At 41.9% G+C, this 27,168-nt stretch overlaps 2 protein-coding genes across 6 annotated transcripts in view; one reads left to right on the forward strand and one right to left on the reverse strand.

Annotated features, from left to right (window-relative positions):
* The first annotated feature begins 2,959 nt into the window (after positions 1 to 2,959).
* TBC1D7 (TBC1 domain family member 7) overlaps positions 2,960 to 27,168 on the forward strand; it is a 28,100-nt gene continuing 3,891 nt past the window's right edge. Inside the window, exons 1-7 of one of the 5 annotated variants that reach the window (XM_073332026.1) lie at positions 3,202 to 4,335; positions 4,920 to 5,021; positions 10,994 to 11,113; positions 11,852 to 11,932; positions 15,594 to 15,781; positions 16,941 to 17,078; positions 20,188 to 20,333. In XM_073332026.1, coding sequence (XP_073188127.1) covers positions 11,002 to 11,113; positions 11,852 to 11,932; positions 15,594 to 15,781; positions 16,941 to 17,078; positions 20,188 to 20,333 — 665 coding nt within the window. In that variant the 5' untranslated portion in view covers positions 3,202 to 4,335; positions 4,920 to 5,021; positions 10,994 to 11,001. Of the gene's footprint in view, positions 3,026 to 3,116; positions 3,173 to 3,201; positions 4,336 to 4,919; positions 5,022 to 10,993; positions 11,114 to 11,851; positions 11,933 to 15,593; positions 15,782 to 16,940; positions 17,079 to 20,187; positions 20,334 to 27,168 lie in introns of those variants that run through there. The other 4 variants (XM_073332028.1, XM_073332027.1, XM_073332025.1 and 1 more) reach the window with 4 other exon arrangements.
* The window catches only part of PHACTR1 (phosphatase and actin regulator 1), a 459,498-nt gene continuing 454,803 nt past the window's right edge, over positions 22,474 to 27,168 (reverse strand). The window contains exon 17 of the mRNA XM_073332014.1: positions 22,474 to 22,856. The gene's annotated coding sequence lies outside the window, so the exon portion shown is untranslated. The remainder of the gene's footprint in view (positions 22,857 to 27,168) is intronic.

The raw sequence follows: 27,168 nt of genomic DNA on the forward strand, positions 1-27,168 counted from the left end.
ATTAACTTGAGCAAAACCAGCATCACTGTAAAAGACAAATACATTAGCATTCCAACTAACAAGTAAGAATCAAGAGATACAGTATGCCATCAATTAATTAGTAGTTTATTAGGGATTAGTAATTAGTTTATAATGCCAGCTAACACCCATATAATTTCAAGTCCCTTTTTATTCTTTGTTGTGTCCCCTTTTCTGATATCTTTGTGACACTTTAAAAAATTCAACATTTAGGCAATGGTAGTTTAATAGATATATTGCTATATATTATACAATATATTTGTAATTTTATTATAACCAGCACTGTTGCTTAGTTGGGTGAACCCTGAAGAAGCCACAGTGTGGACAAAACATTAAGAAAACTGCCTGTAAGGAATGAACATATCACTTAAAACCGAAAGAGAACAAATTTGCTGAATTTTTTATTTGACTATTCACGTGGTATGCAGCACTGAGGAGGGGTGGGTGGTGCTCTGAATTTCTGGGAGCTCCTTGAAGTACTGTGGCCCAGATCCAACCCCCCAGAAGTCAATAAGACTCCTTCAATTGATTTCAGTGAGAGCGGGATTCAGCCCCTAGACTGGCAAAGTGGCCTAGTCAAATGAGTTATTAATAGGCTTTCTTGAACAAATATACACTGCATGGACAAAATTATCAAAGTCTCTTCCAAGCATGCACTAAATTCATTCTTGGGATGAGTTCTTTCTGTAGCAAGTCTCTGCCTCAATTGTTATAAAGTCTTAATCAGAATCTGGAGGAGATTGTCCTAGAACGTACTATATGCTCTTATTTACAATGGCAAATCCACTGAAATAAATGGAGTTAGTCCAGATTTGCATCAATATAAATAAGAGCAGAATTTGGCTCATACTTTCTGTAGGTTGGCTTATACTATGGTGTTTTAGTTAATGTGACTACCAGTGTCCTTTGCTACACGTACAATGGAAGACATTTCAGCGATGTGCAGTGTAGGCAATTATGAGGCACTATTGCACAAGAAGAAATAAATGCTTGTTAAAAGCAGAAAAGCACAACCAACTGGCAGTTTTCAACAGTTAGCAGCCAACTGTTTAACTGAAAATGCAACCAGCTTTACTAAATCATGTAACATGGTATTCGTGATACATTTTGTCTCTCCGTGGTTAATGTTTGCGTTTTTTAAATACTTTAATGGTTAGCTATTTTTTTCCTGAAGGGGGGCTAGATAGTGAGGAAGGTTTAGCTGGTTAAGATAACCAAAAGCCTGGATAGAATGAACTCCCTATGTCTATAAAATCCATACTAATTATATTAATTTCCTGCCTCAGGTGATGTCCACACTAGGCTCTATTATAACCATGTTTGAAACTGTTTTCAAACACAGCTATGATCAAACACAGTTGTAACATGGCTTGTGTCTAAACCTAACTTGCTGTAAAACATATTACAAACTGGATTCAGAAATGATGGCGGGGGTAGCCTTTAGATTGCGAAGTCTTCAGGGCAGGGATTATTTTTCACTCTGTATTTTTATAGCACCTGAAACTATGGCGCTCAGATCTTGATTAGGGCCTCTAGAGGTTGAGATAATGCAATAAATAATAGTATACCGCAGCTCCTTAGCGCAGTATGTGCTACCACAGTTGAAAAAAAAAATCCTGTACAGATGCTTTACACGGGAACTGTGCTCAAATAAATTGTGCTAGCAGCAATTTGTGTGTGTGTGTGTGTGTGGTGTTGTAGCTGTGCTCGTCCCAGGCTCTTAGAGACAAGGTGGGTGAGGTAATATCTTTTCTTGGGTCAACTTCCATTGGTGAAAGAGGCAAGCTTTTGAGCTTCACGGAGGTTCTGAAGAAGGGTTCTGTGTAAGCTCCGATGCTTCTCTCTTTCATGAGCAGATGCTGGTCCAATAATAAGCATTACTTCACCCACCTTGTCCACTTTCTTAAAACCCAGCATGATTCTGCTCTGAGTGCTGACAAGGCCTAAAATAAAAGTAAGATGGAGGTTTGAGTGAGCTTCAGCAACAGTACTCTGAAGCTTGTGAAACTGATAAGCTTGTTTCCATAAAGGAACACCACAAACAGAACCCATGAACCACTCCATGCACAGAGACAAGCGTCATCCCTTGCTTTGACACATGCAGTCAAAAAAAGCAGAAAAAAATGACAGCAGTCTGCCATCTGGTGCTGTACAGAACTACTGCAATACACTTAAATAACTGAAAAAAGAAAAGGAGAACTTGTGGCACCTTAGCGACTAAAATCTCTAAGGTGCCACAAGTCCTCCTTTTCTTTTTGCGGATACAGACTAACACGGCTGCTCCTCTGAAACCTTAAATAACTGAGTACATGCTCGACAATAATAACGTTTAAGCAGAGCTGTTGCCCAGTAGTGTTATAATATCTTCTTGCCAGCACGTACAGGAAAAACAGGTCAGTCAAGATTCAAAACAAACTGATGCTCATTCTTTCTGAAAATCCGGTACCTATGTATTTTGGTGCCTATAAATGGATTTAGGTGCCTAACTTTAGGTCTTTAAAAAAAAAAAAAAAACCTCAGTGTTGCCAATTCACGAGTCTCTTGGTGTTTGGTGTTGTTCTTAAAGACTCAGCTCCAGGAGTGACGTTATTAAAGAAACTCAGAGAGCCCATTAAAAAAAAGAAAAGGAGGACTTGTGGCACCTTAGAGCCTAATCAATTTAGTTGAGCATAAGCTTTCGTGAGCATGCATCCGATGAAGTGAGCTGTAGCTCACAAAAGCTTATGCTCAAATAAATTGGTTAGTCTCTAAGGTGCCACAAGTCCTCCTTTTCTTTTTGCGAATACAGACTAACACGGCTGCTCCTCTGAAACCTGTCATTTCAAAAAAGGTTTCTAGCCCTTCTGATTGCATAGAAAAGCTTCAGACCGTAAACCCCACAAGTTCAAAGCCTCCAAGGCAAATTAGAAAACCCCACCGGTTCTTATTTTAAAGATCTCGCGGTTGTTGGAGCGCTTGGCAGTTGCAATACGGAAACCTTGGCTGTTATGAAATCCCACCCTGAGGAGTAAGGTTTGGATTTTTCTCCCTTCTCCCGCGGGGGGCAGCAGGCAGGGCAGCATGGGACTCCTAGTGTTTCCGTCTCCTTCTTCCCACGTGGGACGGAGCTGGGACTTGCTCTCCGGGTCACAGTCTCCCCCGGGACCTGGCGGGGGTGCGTGTGTCTGTCTTCCCTCGCCCAGGGAAGGGGGCGCGCTCCCCGGCAGGGGCACGGCTGGGGTGTTTCTCCCGCGCTCAGCCTGGGGGTGGATTTGAGCGAGTGTCTCTCCCGCGGCCCGGCCTCCAGCCCAGCGCCCGCCCGCCTCCTCTCCACCGGGCAGGTCGGCGGCGCCTGCGCCGGGCTGGGCGCCGCCTCCGTCGTGTGTTTGTGGCCGGGCCCGGGCCGGGGCTCAGCGCTGCGGGCCCGGGGGGGGCCGCCGCCGCCGCCGCCGCTCAGCGCACGGTTTGCAGAGAGCCGGGGCCGCGGCTTGGGGAGTCTCCAGTCCCGGGTCGTGGCCCCCCAGCGCCCTACGGGCTCCTCCCCCGGTCCCTACAGCTCCAGTGACCCCACCCGCTGTAGCGCCCCGACCCTCCGGAGCCACCCCCCAGCCCCTATAGCACCCCACTGACCTCCAGCCATCACCCTTATAGCACCCCACTGGCCCATAGCCACCCCCCAGCCCTTATAGCACCCCACTGACCTCCAGCCATCACCTTTATAGCTCCCCACTGGCCCATAGCCACCCCCTAGCCCTTATAGCACCCCACTGACCTCCAGCCACCCCCCAGCCCTTATAGCACCCCACTGGCCTCTAGCCATCGCCCTTATAGCACCCCACTGGCCTATAGGCACCCCCCAGCCCCTATAGCACCCCACTGACCTCTAGCCATCGCCCTTATAGCACCCCACTGGCCTATAGGCACCCCCCAGCCCCTATAGCACCCCACTGACCTCTAGCCATCGCCCTTTTAGCACTCCTCTGGCCTATAGCCACCCCCCAGCCCTTATAGCACCCCACTGACCTCTAGCCATTGCCCTTATAGCACCCCACTGGCCTATAGCCACCTCCCAGCCCCGATAGCACTCTACTATCCTCTCTGGTACTCCACCATCTGCTCACCTGCCCCCTACAGCATTCTGCTATTATGCTACCTGACTCCCTCAGCCATTTCCTCCCTCTGTAGCACGACACTCACTCCCCTATCCCCCTCCCCGTCAGCCACTCACCCACCCATTGGCTTCCTCGCTGTCAACATCTAGCTCCTGTAGCAGGGTGCTGTTCCCTTCCGCCCAATATAGCACCCCCATTATTTCCTTCCGTGCAGCTGGTATCTCTGGTAAGTGTCAAACACCCCTGGCCTCGATGGAGGAGGCGGGTAGGGAGAGGAGAGTGGTATGAATTGGGGTGCCAAAGAGGGGAGCTTGTGTTAGTAGTTTTAATTTCGTCCCTGGGGTAGGTGACCCCTTCCCCACTTTCCCAAATAAATATATGCTAGAAGCTTTTCCTTTGTAAATGGGGAAATTTGCAGAAAACTTACAAAATATGAGCTGTGTGTATGGACCAACACAGTAGAAGTGTCACTTGCTGCTTCTCCAGAATGAGTGTATGCTGTAGAACCTTGCTAATCCACATAGCTCCATAAGGTGCATGGCAGAAGATGGTTGTTCCCTCTTTGCAAAGATTTTATGGCAAGGTGGTGAAGTAAGGTGTCATTCTACTACTTCTTTTGTATGGCTGGTGTAGAGCAGCAACTACAATTTCACGTGAAGGTGATCAAGCCAAATGCCTACATTAGGAGTAGCAGAATTTATTGCACTAATGCCTCCTTCATATTTATAAGCTGGGCAGTAGGTAGTGATATATTCGATGGGAACCGCACTTGCACACCGAGGAGTCCTTGATTTTCCGTTTGTGCATTAGATATCTGCATCGACCATGGTTGATTCAAATTCAGTTCAGAGTTGACCAAGATGACTGTGGAAGGTCAAACCCAGGAACCTTCTGTGTGGGATCTGGCACAAGGTGCTTATTTTTTAAGTCTTGTTTAGCCCAATCTACTTTCCAAGCATCCTGATCATAGCCTGGTTGTATCAGGCGAAACGAATGTTCCCAGAAAGGCTTGCAGGATTTAAGGCGTTGCATGTGGGGGTTGTCAAGATCTTGGTGAATAGGAAGACATCTGTTTTCCTGGATTCGCTGAGCTTCATCGAATGTTGTATCAGCGGGGGAGCGATGTTAGACAGGACAGGTAGCCAGGGTGTTGGAGTCAACTTAAGGGTTCCCGTGATGCACCGCATCACTGTATTCTGCTGGCTATCCACAAGTTATGTGTGGCTGCATCTGCTTCATACTGGTGCACAATATTCAGCTACTGAATATAAAAGTGCAATTGCAGATGTTAGCAATGCTGATGCACCTCAGGTTGTACCTGCTAGTTTCTGGGGATTATGTTGGCTCTTGTTTTTATCTTTGCAGCTACCTTCTCAAGATGGTCATGGAAGGTGAGGGTGGGGTTGAGTTTCACTCTGAGATACGTTGGAGAGTAATCGTGTTGCACATTTTTATCATAGAAAGCTACTTTGTGTGTTTTTGGCACGCTTACTATCAAGATGAAATGTGCTTACTATTTTTTTTTTAGGGTTTCGTTTGAGCCTCCATTTCCGGAAATAATATTCCATATTTTGGAGGTCCTCGGTTAATGCTTTTTCAATGTCTTGGAGTTTTGCTTGGATTGTCATGACAAGATCATCTGCATATCCACATTTTCGTGATTTAGCTGGAGACATGTCACTTACGTAAATATTAAGAAGGGTTGGCGCAAGTACAGAGCCTTGTGGTAGCCCATTGTTTATGATACAGGGTGAGCTGTTCTTATTACCCAGGACACCTATAGGCATCTGTTACTCAGCATGGTCCACAGCAGGCAACAAATACTGCACCAGTCTTTAGGGGTTTTTTTGATAGCCTTAGTGTGAGTTGTGAGTGCCAGAACTTGGTCACAGCAACTATGTTTTGGTCGGACACCTGCCTGTTCGACAGGGATAATCGGCTCAGAAAAAGGATATATTCTTTTGAGGATGATATGCTCAAGAAGTTCATAGGTCGTTTATAGTAGAGAAATTGGCCTATCGCTTCCCACTTCATCAGGGGGCTTTCGAGGCTTTGGAATGGCAGTTACCATTGACTCACACCATATTTCAGGGTTCTGTACTGTCCTTAAGGTAATTAAGTACAATGTTGCTAGCCATTGTAGTCTTTTGGGGCCGAGATGGTGGAGGAATTCTGGCAGAATACCGTCAGGGCCTGCAGCCTTCCCTTTTTTCATCGTTGCAAGTCCTTTTATTTCCTCAATACTGATAGTGAAAGGTTCTCCTTGTGGGATTGATGGGTTTGGTAGAGTTGTTGATACACTTCTCTTCTTGTGTGTTTATCAAGTGGTCCTTCTGTGTTCTCCACCAGTTTGGAGGCTATCGAGTTTGGCCAGATTTTTGGTGGCCAGTACTCTGTGGGATTAGCAGCCCCAAGACGTCACAGTTGTGTCCAGGCTCGACAACTTGAACGTGTAAAATCAAGGTTTCGCACGCAATCAGGAGAGCACTGGCATCTTGCTGTGTCAAAGGAGTATAGCAGGGCTTTTGTGGTATGAGAGCTCCTGGTCTGATTGTATTGCCAGAGCAACTCCTGTGCGTCTCTCCTTCAGCAGGGAGTGTGCTTTTTTCGGAAGCCTGAGGGAATGTTCTTTCCAGCTCCTTTCAGGAGCTCTGTGAACCGTTGGTAGCATTTCAGTCTCGCTGGAATCCTTGCAGTGGTTTTCTCAACAGTCTGTTTGTCGGCATCTCAGTCAGCTTTAGCAAAATTCCATCATGGTACTGTACCTATTTCAAAAAGAACACAGGAATTTCTATGCCTATGTATATCATTATAGGCCTGTGTTGGCTGTTTGGAAATGCCGATAGTACTTCACATGTTACGATGAGATTAGTTGTAAGTCTTGTGCAGATATCCAGTCCATGAGATCTTCGCCATCAATTTCTATTGTTTTATAGTCCCACATAGTGTGGTGACTATTAAAATCACCTGCATAGATGCATGGAATAGGAGTGCGGGGTAGTGACGATTTTGGCCATCTTGAGCTAGGGGCTTTATAGACCTTGATCATGTGGAGCTCCCCTACTTTGATAGTTGTGGTAAATGTGATTTCCTGTTTGGTTGATGGAATAACATTAAAATCTGTGATGGTGTCCTTGATGTATATTGACAAGCCATATTTAGGATGATAATGGCTAGTCATTAGGTTGTATCCATAGATATGGTAGTGCCTAGCCTGTTGGTCATTGCCAACATGGATGGGTCTCTTGCAACATGAGGACATCGATGTTGTAAGTCTTCAGCAAGTTTCCAAGGTACTTGAATTTTGCCAATGAGAGTCTGTCATAAATATAAAGGGAAGGGTAACCACCTTTCTGTATACAGTGCTATAAAATCCCTCCTGGCCAGAGGCAAAGTCCTTTTACCTGTAAAGGGTTAAGAAGCTCAGGTAACCTGGCTGGCACCTGACCCAAAATGACCAATGAGGGGACAAGATACTTTCAAATCTGGAGTGGGGGAAAGGCTTTTGTCTGTGTGTGTGATACCTTTGCCGGGAACAGATCAAGGATGCAAGCCCTCCAACTCCTGTGACGTTAGTAAGTAATCTAGCTACATACTGCGTTAGGTTTTCTTTGTTTTGACTTGTGAAATTCATTGTGCTGGAGGAAATGTGTATTCCTGTTTTTGTGTCTTTTTGTAACTTAAGGTTTTGCCAAGAGGAATTCTCTATGTTTTGAATCTGACTGCCTGTAAGATTATCTTCCATTCTGATCTTACAGAGTTGTTCTCTTATCTTTTTCTGTTCTTCTAATAAAGTTCTGTTTTTTTAAGAATCTTGATTGGGTTTTTTGGGTCTTAAAACTCCAAGGCTGGTCTGTGCTCATCTTGTTTGTTCTCAAGCCTCCCCAGGAAAAGAGGTGTAAGTGTTCGGGGGGATATTTTGGGGAAATAGGAACTCCAAGTGGTCCTTTCCCTGATTGTTTGTTAAATCACTTGGTGGTGGCAGCGTTTACCTAATCCCAGGGCAAAGACTTTGTGCCTTGGGGAAGTTTTAACCTAAGCTGGTAGAAATAAGCTTAGGGGGTCTTTCATGCAGGTCCTCACATCTGTACCCTAGAGTTCAGAGAGGGGAAGGAACCCTGACAGAGGCCTTCAACATTAAGTTGCAGGATTCTTATCCCAGCGCCTATTTGGCACGTTGTATGGCCCTGAGGAGGAGCTTTAGGATTTGTTGAGTTGCTGCTCTAATGACCTGGAAATTGCTGAGCGGCGTTCGGTTGCTGAGTTGATGGCATTCGTTGTGAATTCTCACTTAACAGAGTGGGCCCATGAAGGCTGCCATCTTCCACTCCGTCATTTTACTAAGAGAATATTAATTTTCAAAAATATGCTAAAGGACATTTTACTAGCTTGGTATGAGGTATTATAATCAACTAGACTATGCTTATCAGATTAACAAAGTATATTTTGTAATGCTGCGTCTTTGCTTTTCTGTTGTTTATTGATTGGCAAAATTCACTTGATCTGCAAATAAACCTCCTAGGTCAAGACCTTGCAGATACTTAGGCATACTTTATGTAAGTGAATACTCCCACTGAAATCATTGGGATTGTTTGCAGAATAGGACCCTAGTATAAGTGCTGATTAATAAGGTTCTATTATAGCAATAAATAGACTTGGCAGAATTTAATTTTTTTTTATAATTTTGATGAATATTATCAATGTTTTTATTTTTATCAATTTAAATTTTCACAGTTGTAGGAGATTATGGGAGGGTCAGACAATTAATGAGACATTGACGTTCAAAAAGTTAAATCTTTATAATGCTTAAAAACCAATTGTCAACATCACATGTCAAAATATACAAAGTAAATATCCTTAAGTAAGTAAGACCTAGTAAGTTCTTAAGCAGCATTTTTCTTACTTTGACTATTGTTGACAGAAATATTTTTTCATCCATATGTGCATGTCCTGGAAAATTGACGCTTACCAATAAAAATCTAATCCTTTCAAGCTTCGTTTTATTATAAAGGGGCACCACTCTGTCTACATTATGCCTGACTGTTTAATAGTATTTTACTACTTATTCCTAAATTGCTGCCTTTTAGATTTAATAACATGGTAATAAGTGTTTTCTGAGAATGAAAATATTTATATAAAGACCAATTGAGGAGGAGGAGTTGTTTTTTTCCTGCAGAGGTCTCTTAACTAACACGCTGAAGACAGTTTTTCCTATTCAATTTGACCATATGAAGTCAAGATTTTAAAGTTGTTTGGTTGCCTGACAAAAATGTAGTTTTTCCAGTTTTGGGGGGATATTATCTGATTCTCAAGTAAATCAAAATTAAATGTTTTGCTATGGTGACGGTTTAAATAGCATTTCTCTGTACAGTTGTACCATAGTTTTTTAGGTTTCTCTTATTTTTAGCATTCTGTCACTGTAGGTTTAGTTGTGCCTTTGCTTTAATATCAGTTAAAATGTCACTCCACCAACTGTAAGAGAAGTGAGACTAATTTGCTGTCTAAATACTATATGTCAAACACGAGTAAAAATTCAAAACTCTTTGGGGCAGGAATGGTTTGGGTTTTTTTTGTTTTTGTTTGTTTTTTGCTGTTTACCCAGTATCTCTAGCATAATGGGGCTTCTGTGTACTGCTGCAATACAAATTAACAATAAATACTCTTAAAGGCCCAATCTTGCAGTGCTTGGCTTGTGAAAAGTCTCAAGTGTTTACGTAAGTGAGCCATTTTGGGATCATCCTTAAAGAGGGATATGTCACCAGTAATGTGAATAGTGTCTGTCTAGGTTTGAAATCTAAGCTTGATCCGATCAAACACAATAAACACAAATCTTTTACTACTTCTTGGTTTTGGGTGCTAATTTTGGCCCTGATCCAACAAAGACCTACACACCGGCTTAACTTGAAACATAAATAGTCTCATTGTATGCTTAAAGTTAAGTGTGTTCAAAAGTCTTTGCAAGATCAGGGCGTTTGTGTATATCCATAAATACGTTTTGTTCCTGGTCCTTCTACAAGCCACTAGAGAACCATAGCTGAAAAGGCTCTATGCTTGTGCTATTCACTGTAAAAAAATAAATAAATAAAAAATTCTTGTCAAATTTGTCATATATTTGTGGACATCAAGGTCAGGATTGTTTTTCTTTACTCTTGAGTTCCAGCGTCTTAGCTTTTGCAAATCCTCAAATTACAAGAGATCCTCTCTGTAAAAAATTGAGTTAAATCACAATGGAGATTTTCTATCACAAAATATAATGTACACATTGTATAATATACAACATATATTTTAATATAGGGATAATTTATTTATATTTCTTTGATCTGGAATGACAAGCTTACGGTTGTGGTTGATGCAGTGCATGACGACAACGTGAGTGTCTTATTGAAATCTGCATAGTCTTTGACAGTCTGCATTCATCCACCTGTACTCTTTGAGCTTAATGCTCTTTTGGCTGATGTAAGCTTGGCCTATCTCTGGCTTCCTCAGTTATCCTTGTGTAGTAGGTATTGACAGTTTTACTTGGATAGTAGTTCTACTTGTTCAAGGTTGTCAGCAGTCAGATTTCTCACAAAATAATCATATATTGTTTTAATTGATTTTGCAAAACAAAGTGTCTTTATTTTTCTAAAGCAATATAACTTATTACCCAGTTTATTTTCCCTAAAATCTTAGATCTACCCTGCTGAGTCCAAAGTCTGTATTTCAGTAGCATCTGCCTAAAGATGCATGTGCCTTGAAAGTCTTTCAAATTCACTAGATGTTACTCATGCCATAAAGATGAAGGAATTTAATTATCATCAATATACAAAGGCAGTTTTCTCTAAAGTAAGAATACACTGTGGATGTACTTTTTTGAACCCCTCCTCCCCCATCTCCTCCTGCAGAATGAAAGATGGCTGAGGATTCTCAGAGAAACTTCCGCTCTGTCTACTATGAAAAAGTGGGATTTCGTGGTGTTGAAGAAAAGAAATCATTGGAAATCCTACTGAAAGATGATCGATTGGGTTAGTTGATTCCACTATTTCCTGTACTATCTGGGCATGATTTTTGGTTGTGCTGAAAACCCACAACTGTAACTGAAGTCAGCGGTAGCTGCTGGTGCTTACTACCTCTGATAATCAGGTCCTTTGTCTTTAAACTTTTTATGTTTTTTACTGTGATATTAATAGTAATGTTGCATAGAGAGTAGCATCTAAAATCACTAGGGGACATTCTAGACTTCAGTGGTACTGATAGCTTTCTGGAGGGGCATTTGAGAAGCAGTGGATATTTTATTTAGAACCTCTTGCTATTTTTCATCTTCTTCTTCTTTATGCCAAGAAACTGAAAATGTTTGTATGAAAGTAATTTTTGTTCAAGAGTTGCTCAGCTTCTGCTGCTAATTCCTCCTCCTCAAAGTCACAATGGATTGTGATATGATTATTATTTCTACTGGTCTCTGAGGTGTGCTAAGTTGTGTGTCTCTCCCTCCCCCCCCCCCGATTAGATCTGGTGTACCTATGGCTTCATTTTAAATCAAGCTAAGATTTAAATTTTCAGTAGAATCATTGGAGCAGTTTGTATGCCACTTCTATCCATTTTGAACCAAAACTGATCAGCTTTTATTGATACATAGTCCTTTTAAAGTGCAATTTGGAGATGTAGATCTGCAACTGAAGAGTTGCCCTGTTTCGGTGAATCAATGCCACTATTGAAATATTTCAAGTTTAAAATGTTTTGAGAAATATTTGCTTTCTTTGCAGATGTTGAGAAGCTTTGCACATTTAGTCAAAGATTTCCTCTCCCATCCATGTATCGTATCCTGGTGTGGAAGGTGCTTTTAGGTATGACATGTGAGACTGTGGTTTTAACTGTAGAAATAAGAATAAGCTGGGTATTTGTCATTTGTTTGGGGGTAGTAAAGACATGGAATACTCCTTTTTGTGACCAGCTGCTAATGATAGCCATGGGTCCGCTTCTGCATACTCAGAAGTTTCACACAGAGAACATTTAATTTGCACATGCAAGTTAACAATGATTTGAATCTCTGTTTTATGCATACATTTTGGGAACTCTTGTACATGCAATTTTACAAAATTAGGTAATTGAATTGAACTTCTATAAATGTGCTTATAATGTCATGTACATTATATAAATAATTAGTGAGGGTAAAGTTGGATGTTTAATATAAATAGCTGACATCTAATAGAGTTTTCAGTATTGTCAAAAAAAATTAGACATCTGAGTGAAACTGAATCTCTGATCAAAACTAGATTTTAAAAAGTTAGGGATTTGTATGGAACTGATTATTTAATAAAATAGGTCTATGGTTAGACTCCCTATTGTAGTAAGCTTTCCAACAAGGTTTTGCTCTAATTTTGCTTCTAATGTTAAATGATATTTGCCATTGGAGAGGAGAAGGAAACAGGGACTATAAATAGGCCAAGTCCTAGATTCTGTGTAGCAAGTGAGTCAAATTACTAATTCCAACAGTATTAATTGTGGTTTGGAACCGCTTTTTCGGTTTATTGGATTTATTAGATGTGAACTAATGAAGCTGGGGGTGTGCAGAGCCCAGCAATAATAATAATTCTTAGAACTATGAACATGCCAAACTTCACCTTTTAGGATGCTTTTCAAACATTAGCTAACCTTAAAGGAATGTCAGTTTGAACATTTTAAAAAAAAATCCGTACTTAAATCCCTAATAATGCTTTAGTTCATTGAAACTGAAATAACTTTTGGAATCTATTTTTTTTAACTATTTGTGTCTGCCTGTCTACTTTATTCATTGTTATCATGACCATAAAAATAGAGTAGTAAATGTCAGTCTTCTGTCTGCTCAGTCTCACTTCATGGCTCTCATGCACCAATACAATGCTTTAGTGTCTGGGTTGCAAACACCAGAGAGAGGAACGTTTAAATCCTGTCTAAAACTTTTCTCGTTAAACATTTTTTTGTTTTCTTTATTTAAAAATAATTTCAAAAGTGAATTATTTTAAAAGTTCATGAATGTCCATGTTAGGATTTGTAAACCCTTTTTTGGTGCAAAACCTAAAAGTTGATTCTGAACCTTGTGATACTGTTCTTTTTATTAAATGATCATACATAATGAAACCCTGAGCAATAGCAGAGTTAAGCTTAGGGATAAACACAGTTCTTGAGACAGGTAACTGAAAGTTGTGGAGATTTAGAATCCTTTAAAATGTTCTTAGCACCATCTATATTTCTTCCTCAGAAGTAACAGCAGAAGATCTTTCATCCAAAACTGCACTGTTAACTGCACAAAGGAATTTCTGTGCAAAGTTGTAATTCAGTTTAGAGCCAGTAGCATTTGTTCACTGCCTCAGATACCATGATTTGTGAATCTTACAACCCTATGATACAATTAAAAGTTGGATAGGTCGAGTCCTTCTATGTCTTTTTATATACCATCTTATATTTTAGTCTGATTCTGAGTATATAGCAAGTATAAGAAACATGTTTACAAATTCTCATTTTAGAACTCAGTCTGGAAACTTTAAATATGTGAACTCTTTTCAGTTAAACAACCCAGAATAGGGTAAAGCATTCTGCAGACACCTTGGGTCTGCTGAGGCACAAGGGATAGTTGAGTGCAGGGAGAATTTCTTGTAATATGTCTTCAAGGATTTTTCTTAGTGTAAACATTCATCAGGAACTGCAATCCAAAACATCTCTGTCTTTATGTTTGGAACAACAGCCTTATCCATTTCTGTGGGGAAGTGTTATGTCTCTTGTAAAGAAATGTACTAGTTTAGCAAGAGGGTTGCAGTCCCATCAGTGAACTACTTCTGAAATTGGATTTGAAAGATGACAGGCCCTGATGCCTTCCCGGGTTAGTGTGTGCCATATACATATCCTGCTTAATTTCCTCAACAAAGTATGGCTCATTATAGCTAAGTGGAGGGTCTATTGCACTGAAATGATTTATAGACTTCACCGCATTTTTTGAAACTTCCTTTTCTCTGTTTGCCTAGGGCCAGTTATCTAGATTTAACATGTAAGTTTAGCAGCATGTACTTGCTGAGTTATGATGGCTTGTTCAATCCCAGCTGTTAGGATGCAACCTGATTTGCTCTGGCAGTTTGAAGAAAAGTGTCTATATCTGTTTTGTTTGGTACTCAAATTCTGCAATTTCCTGGATTAACACTTGGGAGTAATATTCTCCTTCATTTAAAGAGAGGCAAAAGCAGCAGATTAACCTGATTAAAGACTAATTTTGAAGACTGCCGCCTCCTGATTAGTTCCTGCAAAACTACTGATTAGTTTTACACCATTAGTGATACATGGGAGCATTTCTGCTTTGGCCTCTTCAGGATCTTACTCTTGAAGTCACTGGCAGTTTTGCTATTAACTTCAGTGGTAGCAAAATAAAGTCCTAAGTGAGGTGAAATCATTAGGATGAAGGAAAGTGCTCAATTAAGAGAGCACTAGAGTAAAGATGTCATATGAGTCTGTTATGGATATCATAAATCATTTATCGGGACAGTGGAAAGATAACTTATGCTTCTTGTAATGGTGGTAGAAAGATTGGTGTTTAACATAATCAGCTGTGTTATGTGAGGAAAATTTAGTGTGTTACATGCTTCTTTGGTTGACATGGTTATGGGGCCTCTACCTGAAATTGTTTCATCCTGTGTTATTGAAATTACTTCGCACCACTGATTCAGAGGAGGATTGATCTCTCTGGTAAAGTCTGCAAAGAAGGTTCCACTGTGAGTAATGTAAATTAAATAAGAAAGTTGCACAGTACCTTTGTGTTACTTATATGCACACACACATCCCTGATATTCTCAGAGGGACTGTAAAATTTTGGAAAGGGAACTGTTCTGTTTTTGTATCACTGCTCTTCAATCTAGGCTACTGCTGATTTGTCATGCTGTTGGTAAGGCATTTGTATAGGAAGTGCCCATTTTGTTTTTTCTGTCAGACCATGAATGCCTTTATTACTAAGGAATAAAATATTTGTTCTGCATCTATGTTTATCTCCAAAACAAAGGGAAGGTTCAGCACAAATACACAGGAAACGCAATATAGTAAATACTACAGATGAATCCAAGCCAATGGCAGTTTAGATTTTTTTAAAAATGCATTTATTTTGTTACATCATTAAACTTTTAATTTCCCCTCATTCCAAACAATGAAACCTCTTCTCAATGTACCAGCCTCCAGTGACCTCATGGACAAAAAATGATCAGCCAGATGCTGAGGCCTAAAAGGGGATCAGAAAACCAAGTCCGTGAATAAATCATTCCTGCATTCAGTCAACACATGACCTTCAGTTTTAATAAATATTATTATTTGCTTGGTCTGTGTCGTCTTGACTTTATAGGAGTGTATACTGTAACTTTAACCAAGCTTATGTGAGTAAGAGCTGCATGATTGGGACCTACATCTTCTGCAGGCTGAATATTAGTACACATTGAAGTAAGCAAAGCCCCCTAGAAAGGGGATTCACTGCTTTCCTTTTCTCTCCTTTTTTAGGAATTATTCCTCCTCACCATGAATCTCATGCTCTGGTGATGAAGTACCGAAAGGAACAATATAGGGATGTGTATCATGCCCTCCAAGTAATTCGGTTTATCAAGGATTCTACCCCACAGGTTGAAGTTTTCCTCCGCATGCATCAACTGGAGTCAGGAAGGTTGCCTCGAAATTTGGCTTTTCCTCTGGTCAGTCATTTTTAATTTTGACTTTCAACAGAACTCTTTCAAACAAAAGAAACATTAAACTGAAACTATTAATAGCACAAAAGATATACACAGAGACAAAATGAAGTGAATGTAAAACAGGAACTAATATCAAATACTGGGTTTTACTCAAACTGTACGTTTGTTCATTTTCCCAAAAATCTTGCATAAGCTTTTATGCTGTAAAAGCTTTTCTATATATTTTTTTCTGGGCTTTGTAGCCTTTTTTATTCTAGCTCCTACCTTCATTTCTTTTTGTCTAAAATGCCTTAAAGCAAATGACAGTCTTGCTGCAGCAGAGATTCCTGAATGTCTTGGGGCCAGGCCACTAAAAGTAGTGATTTAGTGCAATTTACATTGTGTTCCTAAGTTACTGCAATTTACTAACCTGGCATTTTTGTTAGCCTGAGCTGTTTTGGGGTTTTATTAAAGTATTTAGTGCTGCTCCAGAACTACTTGACCATTGATGATGGGAGTCCTGCTATCTAATAGTTAATTTCCATGACTTCTGTTCCCTTTATGTGTCTAAAAGCAGAGAGCATGATATAATCTTGGTTACAGGGAAATCTCACATTTAGTGAAAGGAAGAGAGCATGCATCTCAGGTACATATTGAGTTGTATTTTGGGAATAAGGTGCCTTGTCCCATGGGGTAGAGTTTACTAGTATCCAGGTAATTAAAAGTGTACAGAAGTGGCCTTTTATCTAAAACAAAATAATTCTGTACACATCAACATCTATAAACAAAGAGCAATTCTATAAACTAGCAAGCATTGTGGTGTGAAAGGGAGGTGGATGGCCCCATTTATTTGATAGAACACACACTATTAATATTGACTCACATCACCTGATGCTGAGAACTTTTTGTTTCTATTACATGACTGAGCCATGCTAAACTTCTGTCACTTTGATTTAAAAATATAAACTCCTGTTTGTTTGTTTTTGTTTATTTGTTTATTTCAGTTTTTACAGAAAAGACAGTTATGCAGTTATTACCAAATGCTTGAATTATGTCAGTACCATTTCACCTTTCGCACATTTGTCCAGTTCATCTATCAAAATTACCGGGTCAGGGAATCGCAATAATTTACATGGGCAGCCCAACAATTATGTGGATCCCAATTTTCTGTTTTGTTTTCTAGGAACCAGAAGATGAAGTGTTTCTTGCCATAGCTAAAGCCATGGAGGAAGTGGTGGAGGATAATATCGACTGCTACTGGCTTGTCAGTAGTTTTGTGAATCAGTTAAACAACAAATACAAAGATTTGTTACCACAGCTGGTAAGTATTGTTTGTGAAAAGAGACACTGGGTGGAGTGGGGGCAGATGTGACTTGGTACACATTGAACATCTTGGGAGCTACGTCTAGGAGCTAGCACGGGACTGGAAGTCAGTAGACCTGGTTCTATTCTGCCACTAGCTACTATAAAATAATAATCTAGGCCTCCAGTTGTGCTTTGTAAATTCCCTGGTAGAAACTTTGGGGTGTAAGAAATTGGTCTTGTTTGCTAAAACATGTTTCAATTGCATATTAAATTTTTAGACTTAAACAAAAATGTACAGGTTCGAGCACAGATATGATTTAACTTTTGTATCTCTAACCTGCTGCTGCGGATATCCAGCACTGTGAGCCACTGGGTTACCCTGTGCCTCAGCTAGAGTGAGTTTTGCAGGCAACTAGACTGTGTCTCAGCTCTCTGCTACATCAGCTAGACTCCCTCACCAGCTAGCTCCTCAAGGCTCCCCTGGCCCAGACCTTGCCTAGCAGGTAATAATCACCACTGATCTCCTCAGAGATGTTTCTCTGCAACGCACAGCCCTTACCAGTGTGCATTCACAGAAGATATTAAGTTTGCCCCTCTGTTAAAGAGTCAGTACATCATAGGTTTATTAATCTAACTGGGGTAAATACATCCGTCTTTTCAAACAGCACTGAGTTGGTTTATAGTAAAAGTAAAACAAGTTTATTAATAGAAAAACATGGATTAAGTGATACCATGTAAAAGAGATAAAGGTAGAAATGGTTACAAGCAAACAAAAATGAAAACACATATCAAAAAGTCTAAAATTTAATCTAGCAAGATATAGTCTTTGTTCAAGATGGTTTCTCTCACACCAAGTTTCCTTGCCGGCTTTTTCCTGGTTGGCTTGGCCGAGACCTATCACAGAGATCAAATTGCTTGGTTTCTTTGTCTCCTTAAGGTGAAGGAGCCCTATAGTATCTCTCTGTTCCTTTTATACCCAAAGAGATGTCTTTGTCTTACAAATCAGAAAGACTTCCTGGGTATTCAGTCTCCTATGTCTCTCTGAGGTGCAGGAGCCATGTTAATTCTCTGTCCCTTGAGTTCAGGTTCAAGATAACCCCGACTGGCTTAGCTTGATAGCTTTGTTTTTGGTTAATGTGTAAATTGAGGTAAACCCACATTCCTCTATGTAAGATAGACCTATTTATCACCTTTACCAAGGCTAAACTGTCTTTGTTTTAGGGATTGTCTACATTTAAAATGCTACAGTGGCACAGCTGCAGCACTTCAATTTAGACACTGCCAATGGGAGGGGTTCTCCCGGAGAGACGGTAGCTAGGCTGATGGAACCGTGTTGCTCAGTGGTGTGGATTTTTCACACCTATGATGGACCTAATTAAACTGACCTAGTTTTCTAGTGTAGACCAGGTCTTAAACATGTTCTAGTAATGTTATACAGAGGGAATTTATAACTTTGCATATGAGGTTAACACATGCATTTTATAATATTGTTAGTAATCAGCATATTTTTAGCTTTCATATGATAACTCAGAAGGCATATTTTGTACAAATATTATTGGAGTAGTGTGTAGGGTATAAATACAGGGATGCCTAGAGTCACTGTATCCAAGCTCAACTGGAACTCCTACAACTGCAGTCACTTTTTAAAAACTATTTTGATTTTAAACAAAATCTGTCACAAGCCTAATTACATTGACAATTCTGTACTTCACATCAGACCACTTGTAGAGCTGTTTAAAATGTTCTGTCTCTTCTGCTGTGTGTCACATAGCCTTCATTAGCCGGTATTCAGGCAACAGTTGCTGGTGCTGGTTTTGAACTGAGAACAGGTTATTTTGTTTTAGGAAAACAATACATTTTGAATCAAATTGCAATAAAATGTCAGTTTAGTAGGTTGAGTTCTTTTGTTAGTGGACATTTAAAGCAGGTAATATTGAGTTTCTGCAGAATTTCTTTGTTAAAGGCAACTTGAAGAAAAATTTTTTGGGTTTACTAGCATTTATAAGAAATCTATTGCTTTATCTAGACCTTTCTAATTTGTCAAATAACATTACAGTAAGAAACCTGTTCATAAACAGTGTCCACTCATGTAAATACATACCGGTGGGCATGATTCTGCAAAATTGAAGTCAATGAGTAGAAGCTCAAACCCTTAATGTAGATACTGTACATGGTGCTGTTATAAAATAGTTGTTTTGTAAACCCGCCATCTGTTACTGGAGTTAATAAACACAACTACATCAATTGCCATAATTATTAGTGTTTGTATGCCTGAAGGGGTGTTTTCACAAGTGTTCCCATTAGCAAGAGAAGGGGCTATAGATCCTTCGCTCCCAGATTTTTCTCAATAGTTTTATGTATTCTACCAAAAATAGGAATTTTGGAATATAGCCAAAGGAAAATCTTTGTCCTTTAACAACTGAAAAAATTAGTCATTTGTCCAGCTGTGTCAGAAAATAGTGAAACTTCTGTGATTTTATATAAAAATATTGGAATTATAAATGCATAATGACTTTTTAAATTCACTCTTTTTTTTTTTTAAACCCCACCATTATATGCTATTCTGCTGGCCTTTCCTAAAGCACTTCTGACAGGCGTTTTTTTGCACAGCAAACAATGCTTTTAATACATTGCATAGTGGTTTGCTCTGAGATGTGATTTCTCCTGTTTTGCTGCATTGTGTGTTGGTTTTGTGAATTGCTCAAATGGAGCTAGGTTTGAGATGAACTAAACTCAGTTTTACTTGTGATGGTAGCAGCAATTGAACATTGGTCCCCAAAGGGTGAAAGTTTAGTGCAGGTATAATCACCTGAAATTCTGACTCTTTACTACACAAAGGAACAAACACTACAGTATTTAGAAGCCCTCATAATGGTAGGTGACTTTTTTTTAGGAGGGGTGAACAGAAGTTTGTTTAGCAAATATGCTATCAGCCAAATTGTAGAGTTCAATAACCCTTGCTGTAGGTGAATGTGACCTTGCAGTACATTATCTAATGTTAATATTTTAGCATTTGCTTTTTACATATGTTTAATTTTGAGACACTTCTCTTAAAGTGAGAATCAACTCTGAATTCCATTTGATGTGAGGTATTTAAAACTTTGATTTCCCTGTTCTTTCTACAGCCAAAAGTTCTTGAACAGTATTTGAATGTTGAAGATAACAGACTTCTGGTGCATCTGAAGGCATGCTCTGCAGTGAGCAAACTTCCTTACAATCTTTGGTTTAAGAAGTGTTTTGCAGGCTGTTTACCTGAATCCAGTTTACAGAGGCAAGTGTTCTCTTGTGTTCGTTTGTTTAGGAATTTCAGCTTTGTATAGCTGCTAGTAGAAGATAACTTTTCTTATTTCATCACCCAGAATATGAACTAGATTTGAGGAAAACTGATTAAAGTAGCACTGATTTAGAAATCATAACAAAATTTGATGTGACTCCACTTATAACAGATATAAGATCTTTTTAAAAGTGTGGATTTTTTTGGTATTTAAAAAAGACGAGGTTAAAATTTAATAATTTTGGCTGCATGTGCTAATACCACTTTCAGCTTCTTTGTATTTAAAACCCCAAATCCCTATTTTGTGACATATGGGCTAAAGGCACCTAAATTTTCAGATGTTTTAGTTGCAGTTATTGCTTCACTAAATGAATGTTTACTCTTTATTGTCATTTAATTTAAAAATGTAGTGGGAGAGTTTGTTTAAAAAATAGCACTTGATATGTTAAGTATGACAAAGTTCATGAAAATAAAGCATACTGTGGGCTAGTCTACACTACACAACCTTTGCCAATACAACTATGTTCGTATAGTTACACCAGCAGAGCCCCTAGTGGAGATGCCAGCTTGAAGGATTGGAGCCTGTTTATCACTGTAGTAGCTAAGTGTTTTTTAAAATATTTACTTTAAAATGCATAAGTCACTCATGGTAAGTGGCATTCTTGTTCTGTCAATGTCTGAGAAACAAAAGACAAATCTAAAAACATAAGCCACCCCTATTTATTTTAATACAATTGTTTCCTCTTCATTTCACTCTGAGAATTAATTCTTCTTCTTCGAGCGCTTGCCCATGTCGATTCCATGTTAGGTGTGTGCGCGCCCAAGTGCACAGCTGCTGGAGATTTTTCCCTTAATGGTATCTGTAGGGCCAGCTCTGGTGCTCCCTGGAGCCCCGTGCTCCTGCGCTAGTATATGGGGTACTGCCAGCCACACACCCTCTCAGTCCCTTCTTATTGCCCGTGACAGTTGCAGGAATGCTTCTTGTGATTGCAAGTTTCCTTGTGGTTTTCTTGGACTGTTTTAGACTTTTCTCTTGTAAATAGTTACAATAGTTGTTTAGTTAGAGTCTTAACTGGGACATTGTCCCAGGGATGGGGCATGCCATGTGCTGCCTGTCACAAACCTATGCCCGTGAGTGACCCACACATGAGCTGCCTTAAGTGCCTCGGGGAGACACGTCAAAGAGAAGTGCAGGATCTGCAAGGGCATCAGGCTATGCCCTCTCAAGGACAGAGACAATTGGCTGAAAGCCCTATTGATGGAAGCCGCCCTCCGCCCAGCTTCAGAGCTGTCCCGTTCTGATTTGGCACCGAGCACGCTTGCCTCCGTGCGGAGTGCTCCACTGGCACCATGCTCTTCCCGGCACCACTTCCCTTCACCTGTGCCGAAGAAGAGGCAGGTCCGTCATTGGGGCCAGGGCCATTGGTTCAGTGGCAATGTTGGAACCCCTGGGGGTTCCCTCCCATGCTGGGACCATATTCCCAGCAGGCGTCCTGAGTAGTTTCCGAAGGATGGACCCTGGCTCTGATGCGACTGGCTCAACTCAGAACCGGATCCCGATACTGAAACCCAGCGGTTCCGGTGCAATCAGTACTGGTAGTGGAGGGAAAGCCAGCCATACCAGCAGTGACAGCCACCTTCTCGTCTTCCCCTGATGAGGCGGTCGCAGGACCTGCCATCCTGTTGCCACCAGATGATTTTCGGGCCCACCAGGAACTCCTCAAGTGAGTTGCCTCGAACTTGGGGTTGGAGGTGAAGGAGTTGAGGAGCCTACCGATAGCCTCTTCAACATTCTGGCTGCAGCGCCTCTCTCCAAGGTGGCCCTTCCAGTGCATGACAGAGTTCTGAAGCTCATCAGAGCACTGTGGCAAACTCCATCTTCTGTGCCCCCAACTTCTAAAAGGGCAGGGAAAAAGTACCATGTCCCTCCCCAGGGCTTTGAGTACATGTATTTGCACCCATCCCCAGGGTCACTGGTGGTCTCAGCCACAATTGAACGGGACAGATAGGCAATCTAGCACAACCCCTAAAAATAAAGACACTAAGAAAGTGGATCTTTTCTGTAGGAAGGTGTATTCTACTGCCAGCCTACAGCTGCATATCGCCAACCAGCAAGCTTTGCTGGGGCTATACAAAAACAACATATGGGATTCGATGGCCAAATTCAAGGACTCATTGCCCCAAGAGTCAAGGCAGGAATTCTTGGCCATCATGGAAGAGGGCAAGGCAGTGGCCACGGCCTCCCTTCAGGTGGCATTGGATGTGGCTGATGGCGTCAGTGGTCTCTATGCGGCACAGTTCATGGTTGCAGTCCTCTGGATTCTCTCACAAGATGCAGCAATCCATCCAGGACCTCCACTTTGAGGGCAATGCTCTGTTTTAGGAGCAGACAGACACCAGGCTGCATGGCCTGAAGGACTTCAGGACCACCCAATGCTCCCTGGGGCTGTATACACTGCCAGTCTTGAGAGGACACTTCTGGCCACCACCCAGGCTCTCGGGTCCACCTCGGCAGGGACTCTAGAGGAGAAAAGACAGAGGCTTCAAATGTCACCAGTCTGCCCCGTCATCCTCAACCCCCTAGTCGGGTCCTGCATCCACTCTGATGGGCTGACAGGCATTTTGAGGGTGTGCCCAAGGATGGCGTACCAGAGTACCTCAGGATCCCCACCCCCTTTTATTTCTGGACTGTTTGTCCCCCTTTCTTACTGCATGGACCCAGACTACCTCAGATGGTTGGGTGTTCAATACCATAACAGCTGGTTATACCCTGTAGTTTTCTTCCACCCCTCCCTCCCACCCCCTTTCCCTGTCCCTCTTCAGGGACCCTTCTCATGAGCACTTTCTCATCTAGGAGGTGGAATCCCTCCTACATGTAGGGGCCATGGAGGAAGTTCCTCAAGAGCTGAGAGGGAAGGGGTTCTATTCCCAATATTTCCTAATCCTGAAGGGCAATGGGGGTGCCTCAGGCCCATCTTAGACCTGCACCACCTCAACAAATATCTCAAGAAGTTGAAGTTCTGCATAGTCTCCCTGGCCTCTCTCATTCCCTCCCTGGATCTAGGAGACTGGTACGCTGCCCTTGACTTGAAGGACGCCGATTTCCATATTTCTGTTTTCTGCAGACACAGGAGATTCCTCTGATTTGATGTAGGCCAGCACCATTGTCAGTTCATGGCTCTGTCCTTTGGCCTATCGTCTGCTCTGAGGGTTTTCACGAAGTGTGCGACTGTGGTGGCAGCTTACCTGAGGCATTGAGGTGTGCAGATCTACCCATACCTTGACAACTGGCTTATCAGAGGCACATCTCAAGCCCAGGTCCAACACAGCCTTGACTTGGTATAAGCCACCTGTCAGGTGCTGGGCCTCCTTATAAACTAATAGAAATCAACTCTGACCCTAGTCCAGAGAATAGAGTTTGTAGGCACAGTGCTCAACTCTACCCAGGCCAAAGGCTACCTACTGGAGACCCGATTCCGAGCTATGTCAGAGCTCATCGCAAGCATCAGAGCCCATCTGCTCACGACTGCTTAGGTTTGCCTCAGGCTACTAGGTCACATGGAAGTATGTATTTACATAGTCCAGCATACATGGCTGCACCTCAGACCCTTGCAGGTGTGGCTGGGGTTGGTCTGTACCGCTGGCAGACACCATTTGAACTTAGTGGTCACAATTCTGTCAAATATACTGTCCTCCTTGACTTGATGGACAGACCCGCAATTGGTGTTGGCAAGGGTTCCCTTTGTGGCCCTGCTCGCTTTGGTGACGTTGGTCTCCTGATGCCTTGGATTTGGGGTGGGGAGCCCACCTTGGCAACCTCAGTATGCAGGGCCTCTGGTCCCAGGAGGATTGCTCCCTCTATATAAATGTCAGGGAGCTCAGGGTGGTACACTTGGCTTGCCAGGCATTCTTACACTACCTAAAGGGCAGAAGAATGCAGATCTTGATAGACAATACTTCCATGATGATCTACATCAATAAGCAAGGTGGAGCCCACTTGTCTCCCCTGTGTCAAGGGGTCTCAGTGTGTGGGACTTGTGTGCAGCATGCCATTCATTTCGAGGCGTGTCATCTCCTGGGAGCCCAACATTTTCTGGCTGATCTCCTCAGCAAGTCCTTCTCTTCTTGCCACGAGTGGTCACTCCATCCAGAGGTGGTCAGTGTCATCTTCCAGAGGAGGGGAACGCCCTGAGTGGGCCTATTTGTGTCCAGGCAGAACAGGAAATGTCAGCAGCTTTGCTTGATATGCGGGCTCGCCAGAGGCTCCCCATTGGACGCCTTTCTGCTCTTATGGACAGGAGCACTACTATATGCTTTCCCACCAATACCCCTGGTGCAAAAGGTCCTCCTGAAGGTCAAGACGGACAAAGCAAAAATCATCCTGGTGGCTCTGGCGTGGCCACGCCAGCACTGGTTCAGCACGCTTTTGGAGCTCTCCCTAGCAACTGCATTAGAGCTCCTGCTCTGTCCAGACTTGCTCTCGCAGAACCAGGGCCATCTGCTTCACCCGAAACTAGAGTCCCTGCATCTGACAGTGTGGCTTCTGCATGGCTGAATGTGGAGGAATCGCCCTGCTCAGCGCAAGTCCAACACATTCTGTTAAGTAGCAGGAAGCCTTCCACCAGGGCAACCTACCTAGACAAGTGGAAATGCTTAACATGTTGGGCCTTGGGCCAGAGTCCTTCCCCATCCCGGTCCTCGCTTCAATCCATTTTAGGCTACCTGCTCCACCTCAAGCACCCAGGCCTGGCCATTTTGTCATTCATGGTGCACTTGGTAGCTATCTCAGCCTTCCACCCTCCAATCCAGGGCAGATCAGTCTTCTCCCATGAAATGACGATCAGGTTCCTGAAGGGGTTGGAGAGACTCTACCTCCAGATTCGCGACCCAGTCTCTCCGTGGGACTTAAATCTGGTGATCTCTTGGCTCACAGGTCCCCACCGTTCAAGCTACTATCCTCCTGCTCCCTGCTGCTCCTCTTGTGGAAGGTTGCTTTCCTGGTAGTGATCACTTCAACCCCGGAACTCTGAGATAAGAGCACTGACATCGGGAATCCCCTTACATGGTGTTCTATAAGGACAAGTTCCAGCTTCGTCACCACTTGGCCTTCTTACCAAAGATGTCACAGTTCCATTATAATCAGGACATCTTCCTACCAGTCTACTTCCCAAAGCCTGGCAAGACTAATGAGGAGCATCGGTTGCACTCTTTGGATGTTAGATGGGCCTTCGCCTTCTACAGTGAGAGAACTAAGCCCTTCCGTAAGTTGATGCAGCTTTTTGTCGCAGTGGCAGACAGGATGAAGGGCCGGCTGGTTTCCTCTCAGAGGATCTAGTCGTGGATAACTGCCTGCATCAAGTTCTGCTATGAAAAAGCAGGGCACAAACTGCCCATTCCACCAGAACGCAGGCTTTTTCAGGGGCGTTCCTTGCGCAGGTACCAATTAAAGGTATCTGCAGAGCTGCTACCTGGTCTTTGGTCCATACCCTTGCATCCCATTACACCATCACCCAGCAGGCCCGGGACAATGCCAGCTTTGGTAGAGTGGTGTTGCAGGTCGCATGTCTGTAAACTCTGAGCCCATCTCCAGGAATACTGCTTGTGAGTCACATAACATGGAAACAACGTGAGCAAGCACTCGAAGAAGAAAAAACGGTTACCTATCCTTCATAACTGTTGTTCTTTGAGATGTGTTGCTCATGTCCATTCCATGACCCGCCCCCTACCCACTGTCGTAGTTGACGGTAAGAAGGAACTGAGAGAGTGCACTGCTGGCGGCATCCCATATACCGGCACATGAGCATGGGGCTCCAGGGGGTTCCAGAGCTGGCCCTACGGATACCACTAAGGGAAAAATCTCCAGCAGCTGTGCATGGAGATTCTATCTAACATGGAAACGACATGAGCAACACCTCTTGAAGAGCAACAGTTACAAAAGGTAGGTAGGTAACTGTTTTTTATGCTTAAATGTGTCAGGAAGGGGATTATAGGTGCATATTTGTACAGACTTTATAGTAGTGAATGAAGTATTGCCAATTTTTGAAAAAAAACAACAGTATTTCAGGACAGTTACTGAAAGTCTTGGTAATGAACTGAGACAAGGCAGAATAAGAATTTACTTTAGTAAAGGAGTGCACTTGATGAGGAATCTAAGAAGTTGTCCTGAGAACCTTCTAGCATTTTATTTCTTTTTACACAGACTTGTAATGTGTGCCTTGTTTATGGAAAAGTGTAGATGTGGAATAGTTCTTTGCATTCTTTGACAGAACAATGCACAGTAAATAAAACTTGATGAGCATAGGATTTTGCACGAAGCTTACTTTGTTTAAGCTTCATATTCTTGTTTCATTTTGTTTGTTTTTTTCCTTGTAATTGTCAGTATGTTTCTGTCCAGTGAAGGAATGGTAGGAGAGCCCTTCTGTGGCTAATTTAACACCTATGCGTTTCTAAGGATGTTAGTCTCACACAAAAAATCCCACTAACCCATCCTAACACGTAGAGCGTTTGCTTTAACTTTCAGTGACAGTGGATAGGACTTCTAGGACAGTTTAAATTTCTGTAGTCATTTCCCCATCAATATAATAATAAATTAACCTTCACAAGTTTTCTGAAGCATAAACTGTGAAAGTATGTCTGATCCTAAAAGTTAGGATCAGAACAATTGAACTAATAAAGATGTAATGTGTAGAAAGCATGTAAAAAATACCTAATTACAAAAATAAATACATTAAATAAACCCCGTGGCCTTCTATATTAGCCTTTTTTCTATAATTTTCTACTGCTGCAGCTCGGTTGGTGGTGTAGCACTAGCATAGACAAGGCACTGACAACT

This window comes from Lepidochelys kempii, chromosome 2 (assembly GCF_965140265.1).
Source record: "Lepidochelys kempii isolate rLepKem1 chromosome 2, rLepKem1.hap2, whole genome shotgun sequence".
NCBI lineage: Eukaryota > Metazoa > Chordata > Testudines > Cheloniidae > Lepidochelys > Lepidochelys kempii.